At 45.8% G+C, this 21,453-nt stretch overlaps 1 protein-coding gene across 2 annotated transcripts in view; it reads left to right on the top strand.

Annotated features, from left to right (window-relative positions):
* RNF43 (ring finger protein 43) overlaps positions 1 to 21,453 on the top strand; it is a 423,348-nt gene that overhangs the window by 347,822 nt on the left and 54,073 nt on the right. For both annotated transcript variants that reach the window (XM_078679486.1, XM_078679487.1), the window contains exon 7: positions 4,575 to 4,677. In XM_078679486.1, coding sequence (XP_078535612.1) covers positions 4,575 to 4,677 — 103 coding nt within the window. The remainder of the gene's footprint in view (positions 1 to 4,574; positions 4,678 to 21,453) is intronic.

Raw genomic sequence — 21,453 nt, 5'->3', positions numbered from 1 at the left:
CCAGGTCTTCCCATGAACAGGAAAACTCTCTTTTAAAAATAACAGCAATCCCTCCACCCTCCTTGAGAACACGATTTCTCCCCACAAAGGTGTAGTTGTTGGGGAGGGCCATGGCGATGTCAGGACCAGAGCTCTCGTTTAGCCATGTTTCTGTGACGAACATGGCTGCTGGGCTGGATGACTCAAGGAGGTCAAAAATATCTCTCCTGTGCCTAGGGAGAGATCGGCAATTGATGCTCATAAAATTCAGATCAGGGCATCTCGATTTAGTAAAAGGGACCTGATATGTGGTAGACGGAGTGTCCCAGAAAGTGGATGAAGAGGAGTCTGTGCCCGAGGGAACCGAGTCAAGCGTCAGAGCACATTTAGGACATTTTAGTGGTGCATCCAGACAATTCATGTTGGGGCCAGAAGTGCAAGGGGATGGTTGGAGACTCAATAGGGCCACACGTGAGTATCTAATGTGAGGAGGATCAGAGCACGTGGCCCCTGGGCCCGGCATGGCGCAGACGGGCAGGACTTTGGCACGACTTCGGCGCGAAGTCGGCGCTCCCGCTGCGCTCGTCCGCTGCGCTTCCGGCCCAGGGGAACCATTTAAGCTTGTGGGGCGGGAGGGGCCGAGCACTAGACCGCTCGCCGGCTCCTCGCCTCACACAAGATGGCGCCCACAGTAGTCAGCCCAGCCAGACCTTAATCGTCTGTGGTGGGGGCTACCGCGCTACAAAACGGACAGGTAATCTATAAAATGCAGCGCCAAGTGCGCAATGGCAATGAAAATTGGTTTTTAAAAATTCTTGGGCGAAAGTAAAAAAGTAATCATTTCGAGCAAACACTGTGTTAAAGTGATTAAAATCAGAGTCAGAGCGCAAACATCAAAAATTGTGCAAAGTACAAAGCAGAGTCCCGGCTTTCCGCCTCAGGACTTACTCACTCGGCTGTCAAAAGAGCACAAGATTTGAAGGAGTTATTAAACCAACCCTTAAGTGATGGGAGACAGCAACATGAAGCATGCAAAGGCACAACTAAATGCTTTAACTGCAAGAATTGCAATAACGCCATATTAGGGAATATTTTACTACATCCACGTACTGGTGAAAAAATACAGTTGAGGCACACCACGAATTGTAACTCAGAGCATGTGGTATACTCAATTAAATGTCCATGTGGACTCTTGTACGTCGGGAAAACAGACAGGAAAATAAAAGTCCGATTATCAGAACATAAAAGTCTGATTCGCAACAAAAATTGTACTTCTCCGTTGGCTAAACACTGGATTGACACAGGGCATACTTTGGCTCAACTAAGATTTCAAATAATTGAACTGATCCCACAGCGACTAGGCCAAGACAATGCAAAGACCCTCCTCCAGAGGGAGGCCTTTTGGATCCGCAAATTACAAACCATGACCCCTAATGGGCTCAATGACAAAATGGAAATGAGTTGTTTTTTATAAACAACTAAACTGCAGGATCCACAAGGGATTCAATTTCACGGTGATACGAGTGCCTATTACGCACACTTACATCTTAGCACAACTCCCAAATATATACAAATAACACTATGTTTAAAATACGCTGAGAACCAACTTGCTTTGTACAAGATTGTAAATAGGCAGGAAAATGTAAATAATGATCGCGTTGACATAATTTATTTTCTGATTTTTATTCTTTGTTCCTCCTAGTGTTTATCTTTTCTATTATTTTACTTTGGACACGTATTCATGAATCCTAGAGGGATCGTACTCCTGAACACCGAGCTAGTTCAGATTCGAAACGTTTAGTAATGGCGCCCGTTTTTTCTATAGCACAGAGGAGTCCTTCTTCTATTTTTCGGTCTCTAAACACCTAGCAAATAAATAATGGAGAAAGGATCAGCCGCGGTCGATGTTGACGCGCAACTGAATCATATTCACGGAGAAGCCCTCGCGGTTAACGGTAAGCTCTATTTTTAGAGCAGAGGTAGACCGTCATTAGATTTTGTCAAACGCACGGGAATCGTTTTTGAAAGTTTCCATTATTTTATTCACAGTGAGCCTAGTCACTTAATCAAACGACCGAGCTATACGCTGTCTAACGAACAACAGGTAAACGCGACTCTCTAATTCACTAGAGCTTCAGCCATTAAAAGTTTGTTAATGCATTAACATAATGCTCATTTAGTTCTTTTTAAATTTCGCAGGATTAACGGTTGCAAACCATCTCAATCCAGGTGAGCTCTGCATCATACCCTTATATATATAGCATAGAACACAATTTTTTTCAGGTTTTTCTAACCCCAAATATCGTGCATTTTGTTTATTTGCAGTTTGTACACTCGTGAGAATTCAGGTACTCTGCACCTCTATATAAGTATTTATGATCACGTGTCAACTAAAACACGAGTGGCAATGTGTTCACTTTAGTATTTACTTACTCCTTGGACTATCCTCAGTCGCATGCAGCGTAATCACCCAATCCACGATTGGATATGAGACTTCATAGTTGCGGTAAGAACTGTTAAGTATGCTGACATGCAGAAATGTCACAGTCCCCCTAAGCACTAGAAGTAACTTAGTTTTCTTTTCTTTTCTCTTTCTTTTCTCCATAACAGACCCCTGACGAAGGGGCTCGTGCCCCGAAATGCATTGGGTTTTATTCAACTGTGATGAATATTTTATATGATTTATGTACTTTATAAATGAACATTCTATTTGTTGATTGAAGGTCTAATATTCACATGATAGTGAACAAAATGTAAATGAATTTGTGATGCTATTTGTTTGATGATGGGATAAATTCAAACTTGAATTCATTATTGGAGAATTTGAATTATTGTTGGTGCGTGCTAGAGTCCTGGTTACTTTCGGTACCAGGCCAAATACTTTGTCATAGTTAGGTGGGGCCTGTTAGATGTGGTGTGACTTAGCAGCACTCGATTTTGAAAAAAAAGATTTTGTGGCAAATAAGACTTGGTGTGTTTATTGTGTATTTACTGTTGCTTACGAGCACATGCTAAATAAAATAGAGCATTGGCTGCACCGGCCTAAGTTGAATCTAGTATAATTAGAGCAGGAGTAACCAGCAAAGACGTGAACATTTGGAAAACTACTTGACTTGCTTTGAAAGTTTGTTAGATTACATGAATGAAGGTATCATGTTCTCCATTATTGTAAGTTTGCAATCTGTTTGACATGTTTGAGTGCAATTTCAAAGTGACGATGACACAGTCGGGTCTGTGCAACTTTGGTGACATCTTTCTGGACAACAAACTCATACTCTTATAAATTCAGGACAAAGTGGACTTTCACAACATTAGACATATAGCTGTACTACAGACTCTGTATTAATTTGCAATTTAGTCTAGTAACAGTAGAATGTTTGTCTATATGCTGAGGCAGTGATTATGTGCGAGGACATCTTTCCACAGGGTGATGGGAGAATATGCTCAGTGTCAGGATAATTAACAATCAGTATGCAGTCAACCTCCAAAATATAGAGAACTCAGTGAATTATAAACGTAAGTTATTATACCAAATGTCTTAATCAGTTTTATATTGACATATCAGACCGGTATGCCATATTACATTTTAGCCAGCCTTTTTTTATCCATTGATCTGTTGTTGTGCCAGTCACATTTATTTTCCACCCACTACAGCTTAGGGTAGTAGGACAACCCACTTCAGACACTTGCTTACTTAATTGTGAGTGACCGCATTCTTCTCTTTCCCAAGAAGCACATCTCCCCTCAAAGTTGTTCCCTCCGGCGGAGGTTATATTGTGACAATACGTGCTTTTTGAGACCAAAAATGCATTTTTGCCTATAGACATTTTTTAATATTGGTGAGTGCCTCAACAATTGTAGTCCTGTATATACTCAGGCTGTAGTGCATTCTGTACGTTGCAACATTTGCTGGTGTGTGATTACCCGCTATGCAGCGTGACTCACGTTATATGGAAGATGACTCATTTTGACTTCTTAGTGTCCATACTGGAAGCCTTTCTAGAAAACAAACCTAGTCCATTGTTTTTCATTAAGAAAAGCCAAGTCGATAGGTTCACGTGTACCCTTCAGCGATGTGTGGTGCCATTTTATGTTTATATTAATCTTTATTAATGCTGGGTGGTACTGTCAGGATGTAACATGCTTTGACTTCAGTTTAGTTTTTCTTACACAAACAGGATTGAAGAATAAAGTAATTTTCAAAGCAAAAATATACTTTACAATGCATCTGGCTTAGACTCTGCATAAACTGTTCATCTGGTAAGACTCAGCACTCATTGTCAATGTCTCGAGTCTACATGGTAGCAAAAATATATAACGGCTTGTTCTCCTTTTTGCATGATATAGTTGATCTGAAGCTGGCATGTCAAGGATGTAAACTACAAAATTCCAGCCACAGACCATTGTTTATCATTAAAAGTGTATATAAGAAATATAAATTACTTGACGATGAACCTTCACAGCAAAAACTGTGGGCAGGAAGTAAGAAATGGGCATAGGTTACTCTTTGTAGAGAATAAAAGATTCAGTATGCATCGTATGTCCCAACAGTTAGCCACTTAGTTACTTTCTTTTTTCTCTTTTTTTATCTCCAGGATTTGAGGGTGATTTCTTGCTCTCATGAGTTTCATAAAGACTGTGTGGATCCCTGGTTAAGGCAGAATCGAACCTGCCCACTCTGTCTATATAACATCACAGGTGAGTTTATAAAAACCATACCTCCCCATTGAATATCATAAGTGAAGCTGTCATAAAGACCTCCTGTTGTTCTACTAGTACAAGTGCAAAATTAGAACCAGAGCCATCAATTATATACTTATATTGTCATAGGCAATAATTCGGCTTTGTCTCTCTCCTTAGGGGACCTTAAAATCCACCTACCGAAACACCACAGACTGCACCAACTGAGGGGGAGATGGGGATAATTTCCACACGCATTCATTCACGTAATGCCCCACAGAAATACATATGACCTATCAAGCCACTATATAATAAATATCATGAAACTATACACTACTATAGCCTTGCTGGCCACTATGCAATATGACTAACTTTTAGACGGTATGAAACTCATACAAAATATCAACAGACCACTTAGACTCTGGCCAACAAGATTCCTAGAATTGTAAGTGGATTCCAAAAGTGCTTCGAAACTATACAGACTAAGCATGTGTACTAAATACACATAAAATAAGTTTTTACAAGGTCCTAGAATACAGCAAAGAAGTAGTAATAGACTACTAAAGAGACCCTCTTTGTAGAATTTTCCAGAGTTCCACCTCCAGCAACATCAAACCTCAAGCGAAGCCGTTGTCTGCCTTTTTCTTTCTTTCTTTTTTAATTGAGGAGTAATTATTCATTTAAGTCTTGCAACAAGATTACACATACAAAGGTGGCATTGTTTCAAATAAAAAAGAAGATACATAGTGTACATAGTAATTAACAAGCCATCAGGCATACAAAGGTAAAAAACATAATAATTGACGAATAGAAAACGTTTCTCATTTCTTAAAAACACAATCCCTTAAATCTATACCATTCTTTCACATCATCGTATCACAGCCAGGTAAAAAAATCCAACAGGGTCCCATTTGATTGGTTCCCAAATTTTCCTTAGCTTATGGCGGCTTGGATGGTTTTCACTAATTGCAAGCTCCAAACCCAAGGAAATATTAGCTCCCACTACCAAGATAAGTGATCCAGGGACTCTGTTTTGGTACCTTGGAATGAGTGATCGTAAGCTGTGCTGAACCTACAAACTCCACTGGGACTTCAGGAGTGTTTCCAAACAACAATTTATTTCGATCTTGGATAATATAAGTCTTGCAAAGTTGATTTAGAAGTACAGACACTTGATCCCAAAACTGTGAAATAGGGCCAAAGGTTGAAAAAAGGGCACTGTATCAGCCTCTAGTGCGTCACGCCTGAAACAAGCTGATGTTTTCCTCAATCCCCAATTATACATCTGAAGTGGTGTAGAATATGTATCATTTTAAGGGTGTGCCTTAAGTCGAGATACATTGAGTGCGCTGTGCTAGCATATTGGTGTACTGTATCTTGGTCACGTAAACATCGCACTGTAAGTGTTGCGACCAATTTAAGTACCTCATAATTATTACCCATAGTCCCTATATGACCCAATATTGAGTAAAAAGTATATGTAAACACGCTTCCTAAGCTTAATAAAACTCTCCAGAAACTCCTTGCAATTCATACTAATATCGCTATACAAAAGCTGCTGCTCGAATTTTCTTAGCTGTAAATAGTAAAAGGCCGCATTTTTTGGCAGCCTGTAGTCCCTACTTAGATCCTGAAAAGTTGAAAAAGTTTAGTTCTTGGAGAATTGCCCCAAATACCGGATTTTAGCGATTCCCCAACATCTTAGAAAACTATATTGGAACGAGAGTGGGAGGTGAGAATTCTCTCACAGTGAGTTAGATTGATGGACCCAAGATACATGACAGCTGGAACATATAGCCTGCCATACCGGATAATAAACCGATAGTCTTAAACCATGTGTACTTGAAATAAGAGGTATTAACAAAACCTTGTTTTGGCATAACCATTTTTGAAAAGGTCTGGTATTCATGAAAAAGGCCTGCCAAATCCCATACACTGAGCTCTACTGCTGCGGAGAGCCGTAACATGAACGCGGTCAAGAAATAATTACACAGTACGGAGAGCGCAAAATCCACCCTCACTACAGGGCAGTTGAAGATAGCGAATGGTGCAGTGGGTTTTATTATAGGCCCAAATTAATTTTTGCCAGCTACTTTCAACTTTATTAAAAAAAGCTTTTATGCAGATATGGGGCAATAGACCTAAATAAATATTAAAATGTGGCAATATGATAATTTGAACAAAACTGCATCTCCCAATCTGACCCAAATGTAGCCTGTCCCACTTCCTCAATAGAGAGAGGGACACTGTATAAAATGTTTCATAGTTCAAAGATATAATATTAGTACATCGAACAATATTAGAAACCCCAGATACTTAGCCGAGGTTATAAACCGAGGGTCCTCTTTTTGAGATTACTTGCAGATCATAATCTCTGTTTGTCGATATTAAAATGAAAGCCCGAGACTTACCCAAAAGCCGTATCTGCGTTTTCAGTTGCTGGCAGAACCATTACCAGAGATCATGTTAGTACGGCAATATCATCGGCATAGGCCAGAATTTTAATCTCCAATTGTGCAGTCCGAGTGATGGGATTAAGGTTGTCTTCCTTAATACGCAAACATAGGGATTCAAATACAGAGCAAATAAAAGCAGGGAAAGAGGGCAACCTTGCCTCGTTTTCTGACTAATCTGGTTGGACTCTGGAGAGCACTCCCATGTACGATACCCTGGCACTCAGAACAAAATATAATGACTTGCTCCTTGTGATAAAACCCAAACCTAATTCCATCTCTGACACGAGTGTCCTCAAGTACTACCAGGAGACCTTGTTGATTGCTTTCTTAGCGTCCAACAGGATCATGTCAGCGGACCCATGTACCTCCCTCGCCACATCGAAAGCGGTAATTGCAAGATTGACATGGGAGGTGATGTCCTGAGAGCTAACAAGCCCATGCTGCATTGGACTTATCAAGGCAGTAATAATGGTAGCAAGTAAATTAGAACCCTAATGTAAATTTCGAGGCACAATTTATCAGGGAAATGGTGTGGTATGACCTGCAGTTTGAAAGATCTTTGTTATTTGTATCAAAAATAGAAATATACGTCTCTCCCCAGGAAGGCGGAGTTGATGTTTAAAATGCTGATCAGTTAACTAGGTCATCAATAAATAGGGGAGTCGGAAAATTCTTAAACTGCTTATAGAACTCTGTTAGAATAGCATCTGGCCCCGCTGCCTTGCCTTTTGTTAACTGCATAACAGCCATTTCAATCTCGTCCTAGTGATTACGCTATCTAATGCAGTTCTTTGCTCCTATGTTAGCTGGTTCAGTCTCGAGGTCGGCAAGTAAGAATGTATCATGCACTGTGTGGCAACAAATACTTGCCAATATAAACACAAATAAAACTGTTGGAATACCGCCAGTATTTCAGGGCCACTGGTAACCACTCCCCCAGTAGAATGTTTTATGCCCAAATCAAATTACTATGACTTTCCTTCAGTTGGAAAGCAAATACCTGCCCCATCTCTTCAGTGTTCCATATCCTACAATATATCCATTTATTTAGCTGCATCTGCAAAAGAGTCATTTGTTGAAAGACCTTTAAATGGTTATCTGGATATTCCAGCTCAAGTTAGATAAGCTGTCCTTGCTCTAAGGCAATCTCCTCCCTACCTTTACGAATACTATAACTTGTGGTCCGACACAGGCCTTTAGGGCATCACCGATCTTCCAGCCCCCCAGCCACCACGTACTCGAGTAGGAGTTTGTAGTATCCACAAAAGTGGACCACACCAACACCCCAAAGGTAGAGTTAGCGACCCATCCCGCATCAACCCACCTCCACCATCTCCAAGAGTGATCGAAGAGAAAAAGAAAATCTCAGGTAACAGTAGAAATATTAACATCCAATAAAAAAGAAAGAACTGAGAAGGCAAGACTGCCATGGATGCAAGAAAAAAGGGGAGTACCATAAAGAGAGGAGTGAAGAAGGGCCATATAAAACCTAAGAGTAACTCCTTGACCCAGGAGACTAACTTAAACTCTCCGTGCCAGATCCAAAGCCTATTAGAAATTAATCGGGAATATCTTCTTCTAAACCCTGACCAAATAGTAGAGCCCAGGCTGCAACGCAGCTAATCTTTAGTACTTTGGGTCTTCCCACAATTTCAGCAAAGCCTGAGCCCTTTCCGGATTCTGGCAGTACGTTGTTTGGCTCGTCTAAGTGATCTTCTAATTGGTGGGTTCCAGGAGGGAGACCATGGCCTCAATTTTCAAAAAGGATAGTAGGATACTATAGTCTCCCACAGGTGCCATCTGTGCTCCACTGGCTCACGTCAGAAGTCAGGCCTTACGAAGAAGTCTAGTCCCCAGGCCTGCGCAGTTTTATTAGGACAGGCCAGCTGGAAGATAATCTGCAGGTACATAAAGTTCCCTTTATGGTTCAAAATTTCCCTTGGTTATTTGGCAGCCCAACCATGTTTGAGTTTATGAAATGGAAACGTGGGTCCGCTGTACTTGACAGTCTATATCCCAGTCACTAAGTTGGGGAAAAGCCTGTTGGTGCAAGTAGACAATGTATCTTCGAGGATCATCCTCCTTGCTAATTTCTGGTATCCTGAGCACTCGAAGGTTATGTTTCATCCGGTTCTCGTCATGATCACATTTCTGCGACATGAACTAATTTGTCCTAATGCTGCTTCATTTGATCCATCCTGTCCTTTGAAGATGACACCAGACTGGTAGACTGAGTTTCTGTGTCGTTAAGACAACCGTGTAGAAGGTCCATGTTTTTGGACATTTTCCTGAGTACCACCTGCCGAGGCTGAAGCAAGATGGCGGTACATGGCTGACTCGCCACCACACCTCTCATGGGATCGAGGATGTATGCTATGGGCTTTCCCATCCAATGGGCCAAGTGCTACTAAACGCACAAGCGATTGAGCGAGCTTAAGACAACCGAATGCTGCTCTGCTGACAATCTTCACAGCTGCTGGTACTGCCTAAGGCTACACATATCAGCTGGACACGGATTCCTTACCCACTTAACTGCGGCACAAATTCTCCTGCAGTGCGGGAGAATTAATGAGAGGGCGGTGCAGGGCTGTGTCGGCCAACGGATGTGCGCAGCACTAGCGAGGTAGTGTTTGCGACGGCCGTTGGCTGACGCGAGCAGGGAACGGGTTACTGGTGGGGTCTTGCTGCAGCTCTCAAGAGAAGTCGGCAGTAGAACCCCTTCTCTGCATGTCTTGTAGACACCTTACTTTGTGCTGATTTCTTGACCTCAATATTGAGGGTCAGCTCCTGGTACCCCAGTGTACCAGCTCAGACACCTAAGTAGAAGATGCCGGGAGTCTCTCACCAGCACATGCACCCAGGACGGATGGCCAGCACCAACAACTTATCTGGCCCACAATTGGATATAACCACAATAGCTACAGTTGAGCTGTCTTCTGAACCGCACAAATAGAAGCCCAAAGCACAGTCAAAGAATTGTCTGCCTTTTGGAGATATTGGAGCCTTTGATTACGCAGGACTTTCCCCAGTGCCTCACCCCTCAGGGGGAGTGGAGCAAGGAGGTCAAGATGATGATGTTGGCCTTAAAGATAGAGGATGTATAACACCGCCCGGGGGCCAGGTTAACAAGGTATGTGCTTCGGTAGGGGGTTCCTTTATGTCGGCAGTTGAGAGAACAATGGTGCATTTTTTGGCCTAAGGGAGGGCAGGACTGTGTGATTGTGCTGCTTCTTTACTTGTACCCTCAACCTCATAGTTGTCGTATACCTCTGATTGCTCTTTGACTGTGTGGCTAGGCCCTCACATTACTGGTCATATAGAAGGTTTGGTTGGCATTGAGAGGAGGGTAGAGGCTGCGGATATTGCCTGTAATATGGGCCAGACTTTGACCTTACCTCCGGGGCAACAGTATCCGATATCGTGGGTAGTAATGAACTGCATGATACTCAAGAGGCTCTAGAGGACTTCTTCTCACTGCCTGACCCGTCTGAGACTTGTAGCTTGGCAACATCAGACTCTTTAGTCCATTTTCAATGATGGAGATAGTTGGGAGAGTCGGGAGCAGCCTAGCACTCAGAAGGCCGGAGCTGAGGGGTGCACGGCCAAGCAATATGAGTTAAAATCAACCAGTAAGTCAGGTGTGACCCCAGAAGGCAGTGTGGTCTCTTTAGATAACATTGGAGACACTGGCGAGGATGAGTTACTATGGAATCCAGAGAGGGTGGAATTAACTCCTACCAATGCACCCTTACAAGAGGCTGGCACTCTGGTATCTCGGCTGGTCCTCTCAGGGAGCATGCAGCAGAATATTCATCAGAAGCCAGTATTAACGAAGCGTGACAATCCAACATATGCTAATGAGGATACTGTCTTGCTTCTATATAGAACCTCCTCCTGCTGCATAGGAAAGAGTACAAGAAGGACTCATCAGCCTCTTTCTTTCTTCTATACAAAGCAGCAAAGGGAGTAGCAAGAAAATGAAAATACTCTTCACTTGAATCACACCTTTAATCACACCGAGCACATTAAGCAAGTAAACCTGTCTCTTAGATGAGTTCCCTGCATCCTCCTTATATTCATTGATTCATCCTTCCATCTATTCATCCTTCTGTCCATCCTGTGTCTTTGCTTCCGCCTACCCAAACATGCTTTTTGTCAATTCAGCCTTTTATCTGTCCATCCACCAATATATCCCATCTGTCCAGTCGCTCATCTATTAATTCACTCTTCTCAATCTCACTTTTACCATACTTCCATCTAGTCATCGTTTCTCTTGTCAGTCCTTTGTTCTTCCATCCAGCATTTCATCCTTCTATCTATCCATTCTTTCACCTTTTCATCCATTAATTTTTTCACCCTTCCATCCTACATTTGATCTTTTTAATTCTTTCATGTTGCCCTCCTTCCTGTCACAATTCCTTTCTCTAACTGTTCTTTTGTCCCCTTTCTATCTACCCATCTTTTTTGTCATGCTTTTCCTTTCTTACCTTTCACTCCCTTATCTTTCTCTCTCACCCTCATTTTTTCAATTTGTTCCTGTCTCTAATTTCCTTAATTTTTACTTATTAGGCTTTAGACGGCCCGCATGCGCCATCTTGAACTAAGACGTGCTATATCTCCTTTACCCACCTACCGGCTTCCCATTTGCTGGCATGAACGTCGCCTCTGGCAGTCATAGTATGCCCGGTGGATTATCTTAAATTGAATCAGACGGACATGCTATTTAATAGCCACTTCGCAAGAGTGCATTAGTGACGCCTCCCAGTCTGCCTTCAAGGTCACCCACGGCACGTCCCCATCTTTTCCGTAGCTTGCCTAGCGTGTCTACCATGTTGTTGTTGATCGTCCTATATGTGGCGGAGATTGCACCTATTCCTAACTCCTCCCTCAGTACTTGCCCCGAGTGGGATATATTTTGGCATCTCTGCTCCCTCCAGCCCTTCTGCCCGCATGCATGGTGTAGTTGTGTGTATTTCAAAAACTGGGATGGGTGTAGATCAGATTCCCGTTGTGCCGAAGAAAAGGGTATGATATCTCCGTTCTCGGGAATGTCGCCCAATGTTGTGATGCCTATAGTGTCCGAGGCCCCATAGCCCTGCAGCTTCACCACCTCTTTTAGCAGCGTCACTTTCCAGGGAGGTGTTTCTCTGGTAATCTTGTGTGCCCACCGAGGCATCCTAGTGGCCCTATACCAGGCCGTCAGAGCTACTTGTGTCGCAGGCGCCAGTGTTCAAGAACCCTTCCCTCCGTACAGATAGTGCAGATGGGAACCCTATCCCAGCATTGCGCGTTCGAGGCAAAAAATCGGGTAATCCTGTGAGGCAAAAATCCAATCATTAATGTTTATCCAGTGCACCGCCAAGCGGTAACCTTCAGCATCCGGGAGTGTGAGCCCTCCGTTGTAAGGATTATTCTGCTGTGTTCTGAGCAACACTATAGGGCAGGGATGCTCACAGTACGGCCCGAGGGCCGCATGCAGTTCCCCTGACCTTTAATTGTGGCCCCCTGGTGAACAGAACCACTGAGTAGAAACATCCAGAAAGCTTTGAAACTGCATACTTTATTTGCATGTTAACAAAATTAAAGGTAAAGACTCAAAGCAGGTTTCCAGACAACTCACCTTTAGCATGCATCTGCTTTGCATCCCCCTACATCCACCTTTCAACACCCCGACCCTACTCCTTCTGGCATCAGTGTGGCCCTCGGGAAGCCACAGAGAGTACTTTGTAGAGAGTAACCATTTTGAAAAGGGATGCCCCACCCATCAAGAAGAGCGGAAGCCCCCTCCACCTCCCGACGTCAGTCTGAAAGTTAGACAATACCCTACCAACATTGCAACTGGAGCAAAGCTGCTCCTGCACCATTCCGAAAATCCCCAAGTATTTGAACCCAACTATGGCCATGCAAAGCCCCTGTGGCTGCGGCAGAGATTCCTGCAGCTCCTGTGGGGAGGAGAGTACTGATTTGCACCTCTTGAGTCCATACCGAGAATAGGCTTTGTAGACCCGTATAATTTGAAAGAGCGCTGTTAGTGTTCACAGGGTCTGTTATATAGAGGAGTATATAATAAGCGTAGAGTGATATTTATTCTTCTTGTTCATCTGCTTCCAATATCTGGGACCATCATATTATGGAGTGTTGCCTCACCACACACTTTAGAGATTCCAAGGTGAGGAAAAACAAAAGCGTGTACAGGGGCATCCCAGTCTGGTATCTCTGCCTATTGAAAATTTGACGGACAGCTGCCCAATTACCCTGACTGCCACAACGGGACTGCGGCATAGCACTGCCACCCATTTCCTGAATTTAGAGCCAAAACCGAATTTTCACAGTGACTTGTCCAGAAGGACAGTGGACAGCGCTGAACGCCTTTTCAGTGTCAACTGAGAGGAAGACACGCAATGTCTCACATGCCTGCGGTGTCTCACGTGCCTCAGTGCCTGCACGGTTGTAAGCCAATTGTGCTCCCATCGTAGACTGAGCTGTGTCGACCTGCCTGTCATGAATACTGACTGATCAAAGTAAATTAGTGGGGAGATTACTTGCCAGAGGTTTGTGGCTACAACAGTGGCTAGCAGTTCCGTCTCCACATTTAGAAATGAGATCCGGGGGCAATACGATTCGCATCTGTGCCTGGGTTTCCCCTCTTTGAGAAGTACAATGATGGTGGCCCTCTGGAGATCTGGGGTAAGTTTCCCCCAGCTCTCCCACTTCCTGGAACAGGCCCAGCAGATGTGGTCCCAAATGGTACATGTATCTCTTATCAAATGTGTCTGGAATGCCATTGGGTCTCGGTGTTTTCTCAGAGCACAGTTTAGCTATTGCGGCCTGTACCTCATTTCATGTCCGTTCTTCCTCCAGGGACTCCCTTGTAGCAGCATAGAGTCCTGGTATCAGGTCATACTAGCCCTCCTGGGCATCAGTCGTTTGCCCTGCGAGACTGGAAGGGTGGGGCCTGGTTTTGCAGCGATGGGGAATGGTTTTATTACTGGGGGGGCAGGTTTGCAGCAATGCTGCAGTATCGTCCCTCAGAAAAAAAAAAAGCAGCAGTGATGCATCCTTCCCCCACTCCAGGGAGGCTGGTGTGATAAAATTGACAGGGCTGCTTTGTGTTTCCAGTGTGGCCCAGCAGGGATGGGCCCTGTTTCCAGGTAGTGCGCTACAGTGTCAGTCGTGTAACTGTCGAGTCTTGTAGAACTGCTCATAATAACGAACAAACTCCCTCACTGTTTAGGCATCCATGTCATAGGTATCCCCTGTTGCTGTGCAAATAGTTTGCACCCATCTAACTTCCTGCTCCCTACCACCCACCCACACACAATGTCTTCTGGCCTTGTTCCCTGACTCACATAGACGATGTAATGTGGCCAGCATCTGTTCCTTGGACCCTTCTAGTGCCAAGTCTTTGTAATTTGCCTATAGTGTCGCCACCTGCCTAAGAAGAAGAGGGTCAGCACTCGAACCGGGGATCCTTCAAGCTGCAATTGAATTTATTCTTGTTTAAAAATGTTTTATTTCATTTTCAGATTTTGTAAGTCATTCAGTACTTTGAAACCAAGGAGAGGGGCTCATAGAGTCCGAAAGGGACAGAGCACCAGTAACAATGTCGTTAAAAAGATTTTACCCTTTGGACTACGAGACAAAATTATAAATAAAATCCTTACATACCACACTCATACATTTAGAACAACTCCAAAAGTGATACACTAATAATATTACAGATTTTTTTTTTATTTGATACAGAACAGATAATGTTTAAACAAGAGTTTTCAATCACACGTCAATACATTTAATAAAATTACTGAAATCTCCTCACACCACCAGGGGTGCGAAAAGATAACCAGACAGGTTGCAAGGGGGGAAAATGGAAACCTACACGTCAATACATTTCAATATTAAAAATGAGCATCAAAAATTATCACAGCGAAAACTAAAACAGTTAAATTCATAATTCTCAAAAAACATAACATAAAATAGCAGCAATTTGATGACAATGGGAGATACACCATACGGAAGGAAAAACTGAATGAGGCAGCAACAATCCGCCCTTGTGTTAATCTGTAGATAACTAGAGACACTGCATGTCACAAAAAATCGGTCACTATACTGTTTGTCCTGTTTCAGATTTAACAATGGAATTTCCGTTGACGCGTTTAGGTGGAGCTATATGATTACTTCCACCATCTTCAGGACAAATAATAAAGAAATCCTTCCACCTTTGCTTCTTTTATCAATATCTTAATAGGGTATCTCTTTAGAGAACCCCTACGATGCTTCGTGTGGGCAGTATCCGACTTTCTGCCTACTTGGTACACAACTTCTCCTCTACTTGATAAATTCCAGACTCAAGATATGACTTCATATGTGGGTAGCCTCTAACTGGTCCTAGTCTCCAGCAATTAAAAGGTTTTTCTGCGTGGGCGATATGCCTCGCGTCTTGCGGTTTAAATTTTTGAACTTAAGTGGTTTTTGCAAAGACACAGCCACCCCTTCGTACAACTAGTCTCTGTGGGGGGCCTAGATGTGTGCCCAATGAGAAACCATGGCGGTGGATTGCGTCACAAACGCCCTACGCTATCCGTGTGAGAAAATATAGGAGCAATAGAGCCCTGTCATCTGGATGAAAATTGGGCACACGTCTAGGCCCCCCACAGAGACTAGTTGTACAAAGGGGTGGCTGTGTCTTTGGCAAAAGCCACTTAAGCTGGAAAATTTAAACTTCAAGATCGGGGCAGTGGGTTCCGACGTTATGCTGCTGAGGCAGGACTTGCGCAATGCGGTTAAACACATCACTGGGACTCAGACCCGTACATCAGAGGTGGAGGATGACGTCACGACCTTAAAGAAGAAAGTAGCAGCGATGGAGAAGATTCAGAAAGGTCTGGCACTGCGGGCTGTGGATGCCGAAGGGAGGGCTCAGCGCAACAACCTTCGATTTGTGGGATTTCCAGAGGGATGCGAGGGAGATAGCGTGGAGCGTTTCCCGACGCGGTGGCTGGAAGGCTGGCTCCCCCCTGATGCCCTCTCTCGCTGCTTCGTGGTGGAGCGTGCTCATAGGGCTCTTATGCCGAAGCCCTCTCAAGGGGCTCGCCCGCGGCCGATCATCGCCAAATTCTTGAACCATATGGACCGCGATACTATTCTGAAGCAGGCCAGGGCTAAGGAATCCCTCACTTGTGACAATGCAAAGATCCTTATATTCCCGGACTACACGCGCCTGGTGCAGCAGCAGCGACAATCCTTCTTGGCGGCCAAAACTCGCCTCCGAGACCTTAAGCTTCAATATTCGCTGCTATATCCAGCCCGCCTGAGAGTAGTCTACCGATCTCGCACTTTGTTCTTTGATTCGCCCGAGGAAGTCTTTAAATGGACTGATGAAACTGTGAGAGTGCGAGTCCATACACCACCTGGCCGGGATTCAGACTCTACGTCGAATGAGAAGGCTTGAAGGGGCCCCTGAGGCCAACAGCGAGGCAACAGAAGGTCGAGGTCCAGGCGTCGTTCTCTGTCCGGCTCCGCCCTCCGGCAGAAAGACTTCTCATCGGAGACACAGGCTTCGGCGGACTGATCAATAGGTCCAACAGGGACTGGAATTCTGGTGACTGTGTTTTGAAGTCCGAATAGGCACACGTTCTGGGCTGGGTACCCGGTCACGCAGTGGTGGGCGGGAAGGGGTGAGGTTCAGGGGTTATGGGTGGTCAGTTGGGGATCCATTGGAAGGTATGGTTCTTGTCCCCCAGTTGGGGACTTGATTCTTATCCGACCGCAACAGATACTTTCATGTTCGTGGGGTAGGGGGGATGTTGGGGGGGGGGGGGGGGCTTGTTTTATCTGTTTGATTGCGCATTCATGCTGGTTGCTTAGTACTCAATGTACGCTCTGGGGAACACATGCATAGACCACGAGAGCGTAAGTCTTTTATTAGGTCTGGTATGGAGGCTGCGAGGCGGGTAACCCCTGGTTCCCTGTATGTAGTTAGTTGGTATGTTCGTGGGGCACTGGACAAGGTGAAGCGAGGGGCCATTCTTCAGTATGCCAAAAGAGCTAAGGCAGACATGCTCCTGCTTCAGGAAACACACCTACTGGGTTCTAAAGCCCTATGCCTACAGCTGTATGGATATCTTCAGGTGTTTCATTCAGGTTTCACACGAGGCTCGTGGGGTGTAGCGATATTGATCCACCGCAGGGTCCCATATGAACACGAGAGACTCTGGTCAGACACGCAGGGGAGGTATGTCTTTATACAGGGCAAAATTGGGGGAGAGGTCTTGACTCTGGGAAGCGTATATGCCCCACCACCATTGCAGTGGTCCTTAGTGAAACAACTTCTAACACTATGGGGAGGACATGCCGGATAAATTCTCTGTCGTAGGTGGAGATTGGAATAATGTGATGGAACGGGGTCAGGATAGATGGAAGAGCGGGGATGTGGTTGGGGTGGTAGTGGTCCTTAGTGAAACCACTTCTAACACTATGGGGGGGCTTGCCGGATACATTCTCTGTCGTAGGTGGAGATTGGAATGATGTGATGGAACGGGGTCAGGATAGATGGAAGAGCGGGGATGCGATTGGGGTGGAAGTATCCCCTACCAAACTGCACTCCCTTGTTACGGGGTTAGGCTGGACGGATTTATGGAGGCACCAACATGGCCCTCGCAGGGAATAGACTTACTTTTCCACAACACATGACTCCTTCTCGAGGCTAGATTACATATTTGTCTCCAGGGGGCTGGTGCACAGGTGAGCATTATGTCCAGAGCCTTGATGGATCACTCGTCCGTTGCTTTCACGGTCCGGATTGGCCCGTGAAGGCAGCCACTTAGATGGCGTATGTCGGGGTGGCACCTGCAGAAGGATGAATACAGGGAACATTTGGCCAAGGAAATAGATAACTATTTAGTTGCTAATGTAGGAACGGTTGGGTCTCTGGCAGTGCTTTGGGAGGCATTGAAACCCACTTTGTGGGGGTGGACATCTCCTGGTGTGTGGCTGCGCTGAGGGAGCAGCGGAAGGACCTGGTGCGTCGGGAGGCAGACATTGAAGCGCTGGAAGGTAGGGGGCGAGAGGCGAATGGAGGCCCGGCTAGAAGACAATTGGTGTTGGCTCAGCAGCAGTATGCTGCAGTTCTGATGGACGAGGCTCGTCAGGCCTGGCTGGCAATGCGCAGTAGGGTCTATCAATGGGGGGATAAGTCAAGCAAGATGCTCCACCGCTTGTGCCAGGGTACCATGCACGCCCAGCCCCTGCTGCGAGTCCTGGACCGTGGGGGGAGCCAATTCTGGACCCCCCAGCTATTGCAGAGAGTTTTGTGGCATACTATGAAGATCTGTATTCGCCCAAGGAGTGTCTCAAGGTAGAGGTCGTCGCGAAGTTCATTGATGATCTTCGCCCAAGACCATCTCGGACGAAGTACGAGAGCAATTGGATAGGCCCTTGTTGGATGATGAATTGGGTACGGCCCTGGGTGAATTGAATCCCGGGAAGGCTCCGGGTCCGAATGGTTTCCCCAGCGAGTTCTTTAGGCGTTTTTTTGTACAGTTGGCCCCACATTTTCGGCCGGTGGTGGAGGAGGCATGGAGCGCGGCTTGCTTCCCCCAGACTGGAGACATGCGGAAGTGGTGGTGTTACATAAACCGGGTAGACCTCAGTAGAAGCATGCATCGTATCGCCCCATCTCCCTTCTTAATATAGAAGCAAAGGTTCTGGCCAAGGCGTTGGCCAATTGACTTAAGCCACACATCACAACTCTGGTACACCCGTACCAGGCCGGGTTTATGCCTCAGAGGGCGACCCGCCATAATATTAGGCGAGCGCACGTTGCTGTATCTACCTGTGGGTGGCTTGGGGAGCCGGCAGCGCTACTGCTGCCCGACATGGATAGGGCCTTTGATTCTTTGAGTTGGGTGTACTTGTTTGCCCTGTTGCGGAAACTTAACCTGGGCCCGCGCTTCCTGACGTATCTGCATCTGTTGTACACTAACCTAACGGCACTCGGTGCGGGTGGGGCGATTTCTCGTTCCTTCTCTATCCAGCAGGGCACGCGCCAGGGCTGCCCCCTCTCCCCATACCTTTTCGCGCTCGCCATGGAGCCGCTGGCAGCCTGGGTGCGTATGGATGCTCAGCTTCGGGGGTTTCGATGGGCGCCGGGTCCTACAGATAAAATAGCATTATACGCGGATGATGTTCTGTTCTTTCTTACTGACTTGGACAGGTCGGGCCGCGGTTGATGAGCATCCTTCAGATCTTCGGTGAGACCTCTGGGCTATATATGAATCCCAGCCAATCCACGTTGTGGGTTCTGGGAGGAGGGCTGAGAGTAGGAGAATGGGCTGCAGCCCTACAATTGGCGACGGGGGGTGGGGGGGATGAAGTATTTGGGGGTCTTTTTGTCCGATGTCTCGGCTGTATCCAGAGATCCCAATCTGATCCCATTGTGGGATCGTACTCTGGAAGATCTCAGGGTGTGGTCCCGCATGCCCCTAACAATATACGGTAGGTCGGCCTTCTTTAAGATGGTGGCGCTTCCCTGTCTCCTTTACCAATTGCAAAATCATCCCTACCAGATTTCACCCATATGGTTCCGACCGGTTTATTCGGCGTTAGGAGTGTTCTTGTGGGAAGGGGACGCGGTTAGAGTAGCCTTACGCACCTGTTTCCTGTCGACATATACTGGAGGTCTCGCTACTTCAGATGTCCTCTCCTACTACCAGGCCGCACACTTACTGGTCCTCAATAAATGGTGGTACGGGGATAGGGGGGATCCAGCCTATGCGGTGGAGCGGCATCTAATGGGTAACAAATCTTTACACACACTACTATATTCCACGCCGCTTCGAAAGACTCTGCCCCCGGCCACGCGAGTGGTGTTTCATGTTTGGAGGCAGCCCAGAGTAGGATGGGGTGGTGGAAAGTCCTGACCCGGGAGACTCCTCTTTGGGGTAACGGGCGTTTGCCTCAGCTGGTAGCCTTGCAGGGCTTTCAGGGATGGGACTCCATAGGCATCTCGGTCCTGGGAGTTGTGATGACTGACCTGACATCATTTCAAGATTTGTGGAACGAATATGGGATGCCACGATCCCAGTTTTTCAGATACTTGCAGTTCCGACATGCGCTGGTGCCTAGTCTAGAGGGCCTGGAGTCTCTCCCTGATTTCAGCCCCATTGAAGCTAAGGTCTTTATGGGGGAACTGACGGACCGCAAGATTTCTCGTATATATCAGACGTTGATCATTCATTGTTCCGCAAAGCTGCAGCGGCTTAAGACGACATGGGAGGAGGATGTAGGAGACCTGGAGGAAGAAGACTGGGCGGAGGCACTGGCAAGTCCACGGGGGGGGGGGGGCAGCAATAGCCACGCGCCTGCGTCTGATACAATTCAAATATGTACATTGGGTGTATTTTACCAGAGTGCGCTTGTGGAGGGCAGGAATGATTGTATCCTCCGTCTTCAATGTGGTTCAGAGGAGGGCCCTTTTTACACACAGTCTGGAGTTGTGTCTCGCTACATAGATTTTGGAGGGGGGTGTTCTCCTGCCTGTCGGAAGTGTTGGGATGGGAGCTTCCCTGCACGCCGCGCTTGGCCCTGTTACATGTCATGGAGGGAGGTGGGGGCAATAGGTATAAGCGACACCTCCTGTTGTTAGGTCTCACGTTAGCAAAGAGGGACATTGCCAGGGCTTTGAAGGTGCCCCGGGCCCCATCGCTGGCTGCGTGGAGGAATGGGATAGATTTTTGCATGGGATTTGAACAGCCGGTCTTCATTGCCAGGGGGTGTCCCCGCATGCATTATAAGATTTGGAAAAGATGGGCAGACTATCGGGGATTAGATTTAGATCCGCTGCCGGAAGGGGATGTGCACTCGACGGATTGATGGGTGTGTGGAAGCCAGGCTTTGCAGAATGGCTGATGAGCCTGTGTATGGTTCCAGAGATGTACTAAATATACTAGTGGGGCGTGGGCGCAATCGAGGGGAGGAGGAAGGGATTTGTTCTATTATGGTTTTTCAAGTATATAAAAGTCAACATCATTTTTATTGTACAATTGATGTGTGCAGCAGTCTCCGGATTGCGGAGCTATGCAGCTTATGTGAACCGTGACAAGTAAAACTTGTTTAAAAAAAAAAAAATATCTGATTGGAGACACCCCTGAAGACCGGGACTCGCAGGATAATGTCTGAGGCATCTTCAACTAGGTCATATTCCCAGCTACACCAAATGCCTTTGGTTACAGATTCAAGAAAATTAATTATCTCTTAATTGAGGGTACGCCATAGAAATTTGTCAAACCACTCTTCAGTTAGTCACATTTACTAGCGTAACAGTCTCACCTTGCTAGACTAC

This window comes from Lissotriton helveticus, chromosome 3_1 (assembly GCF_964261635.1).
Source record: "Lissotriton helveticus chromosome 3_1, aLisHel1.1, whole genome shotgun sequence".
NCBI classification, from domain to species: domain Eukaryota; kingdom Metazoa; phylum Chordata; class Amphibia; order Caudata; family Salamandridae; genus Lissotriton; species Lissotriton helveticus.
Note: the sequence above shows the minus strand (reverse complement) of the source record. Positions and strands in the feature narration are given on the sequence as shown.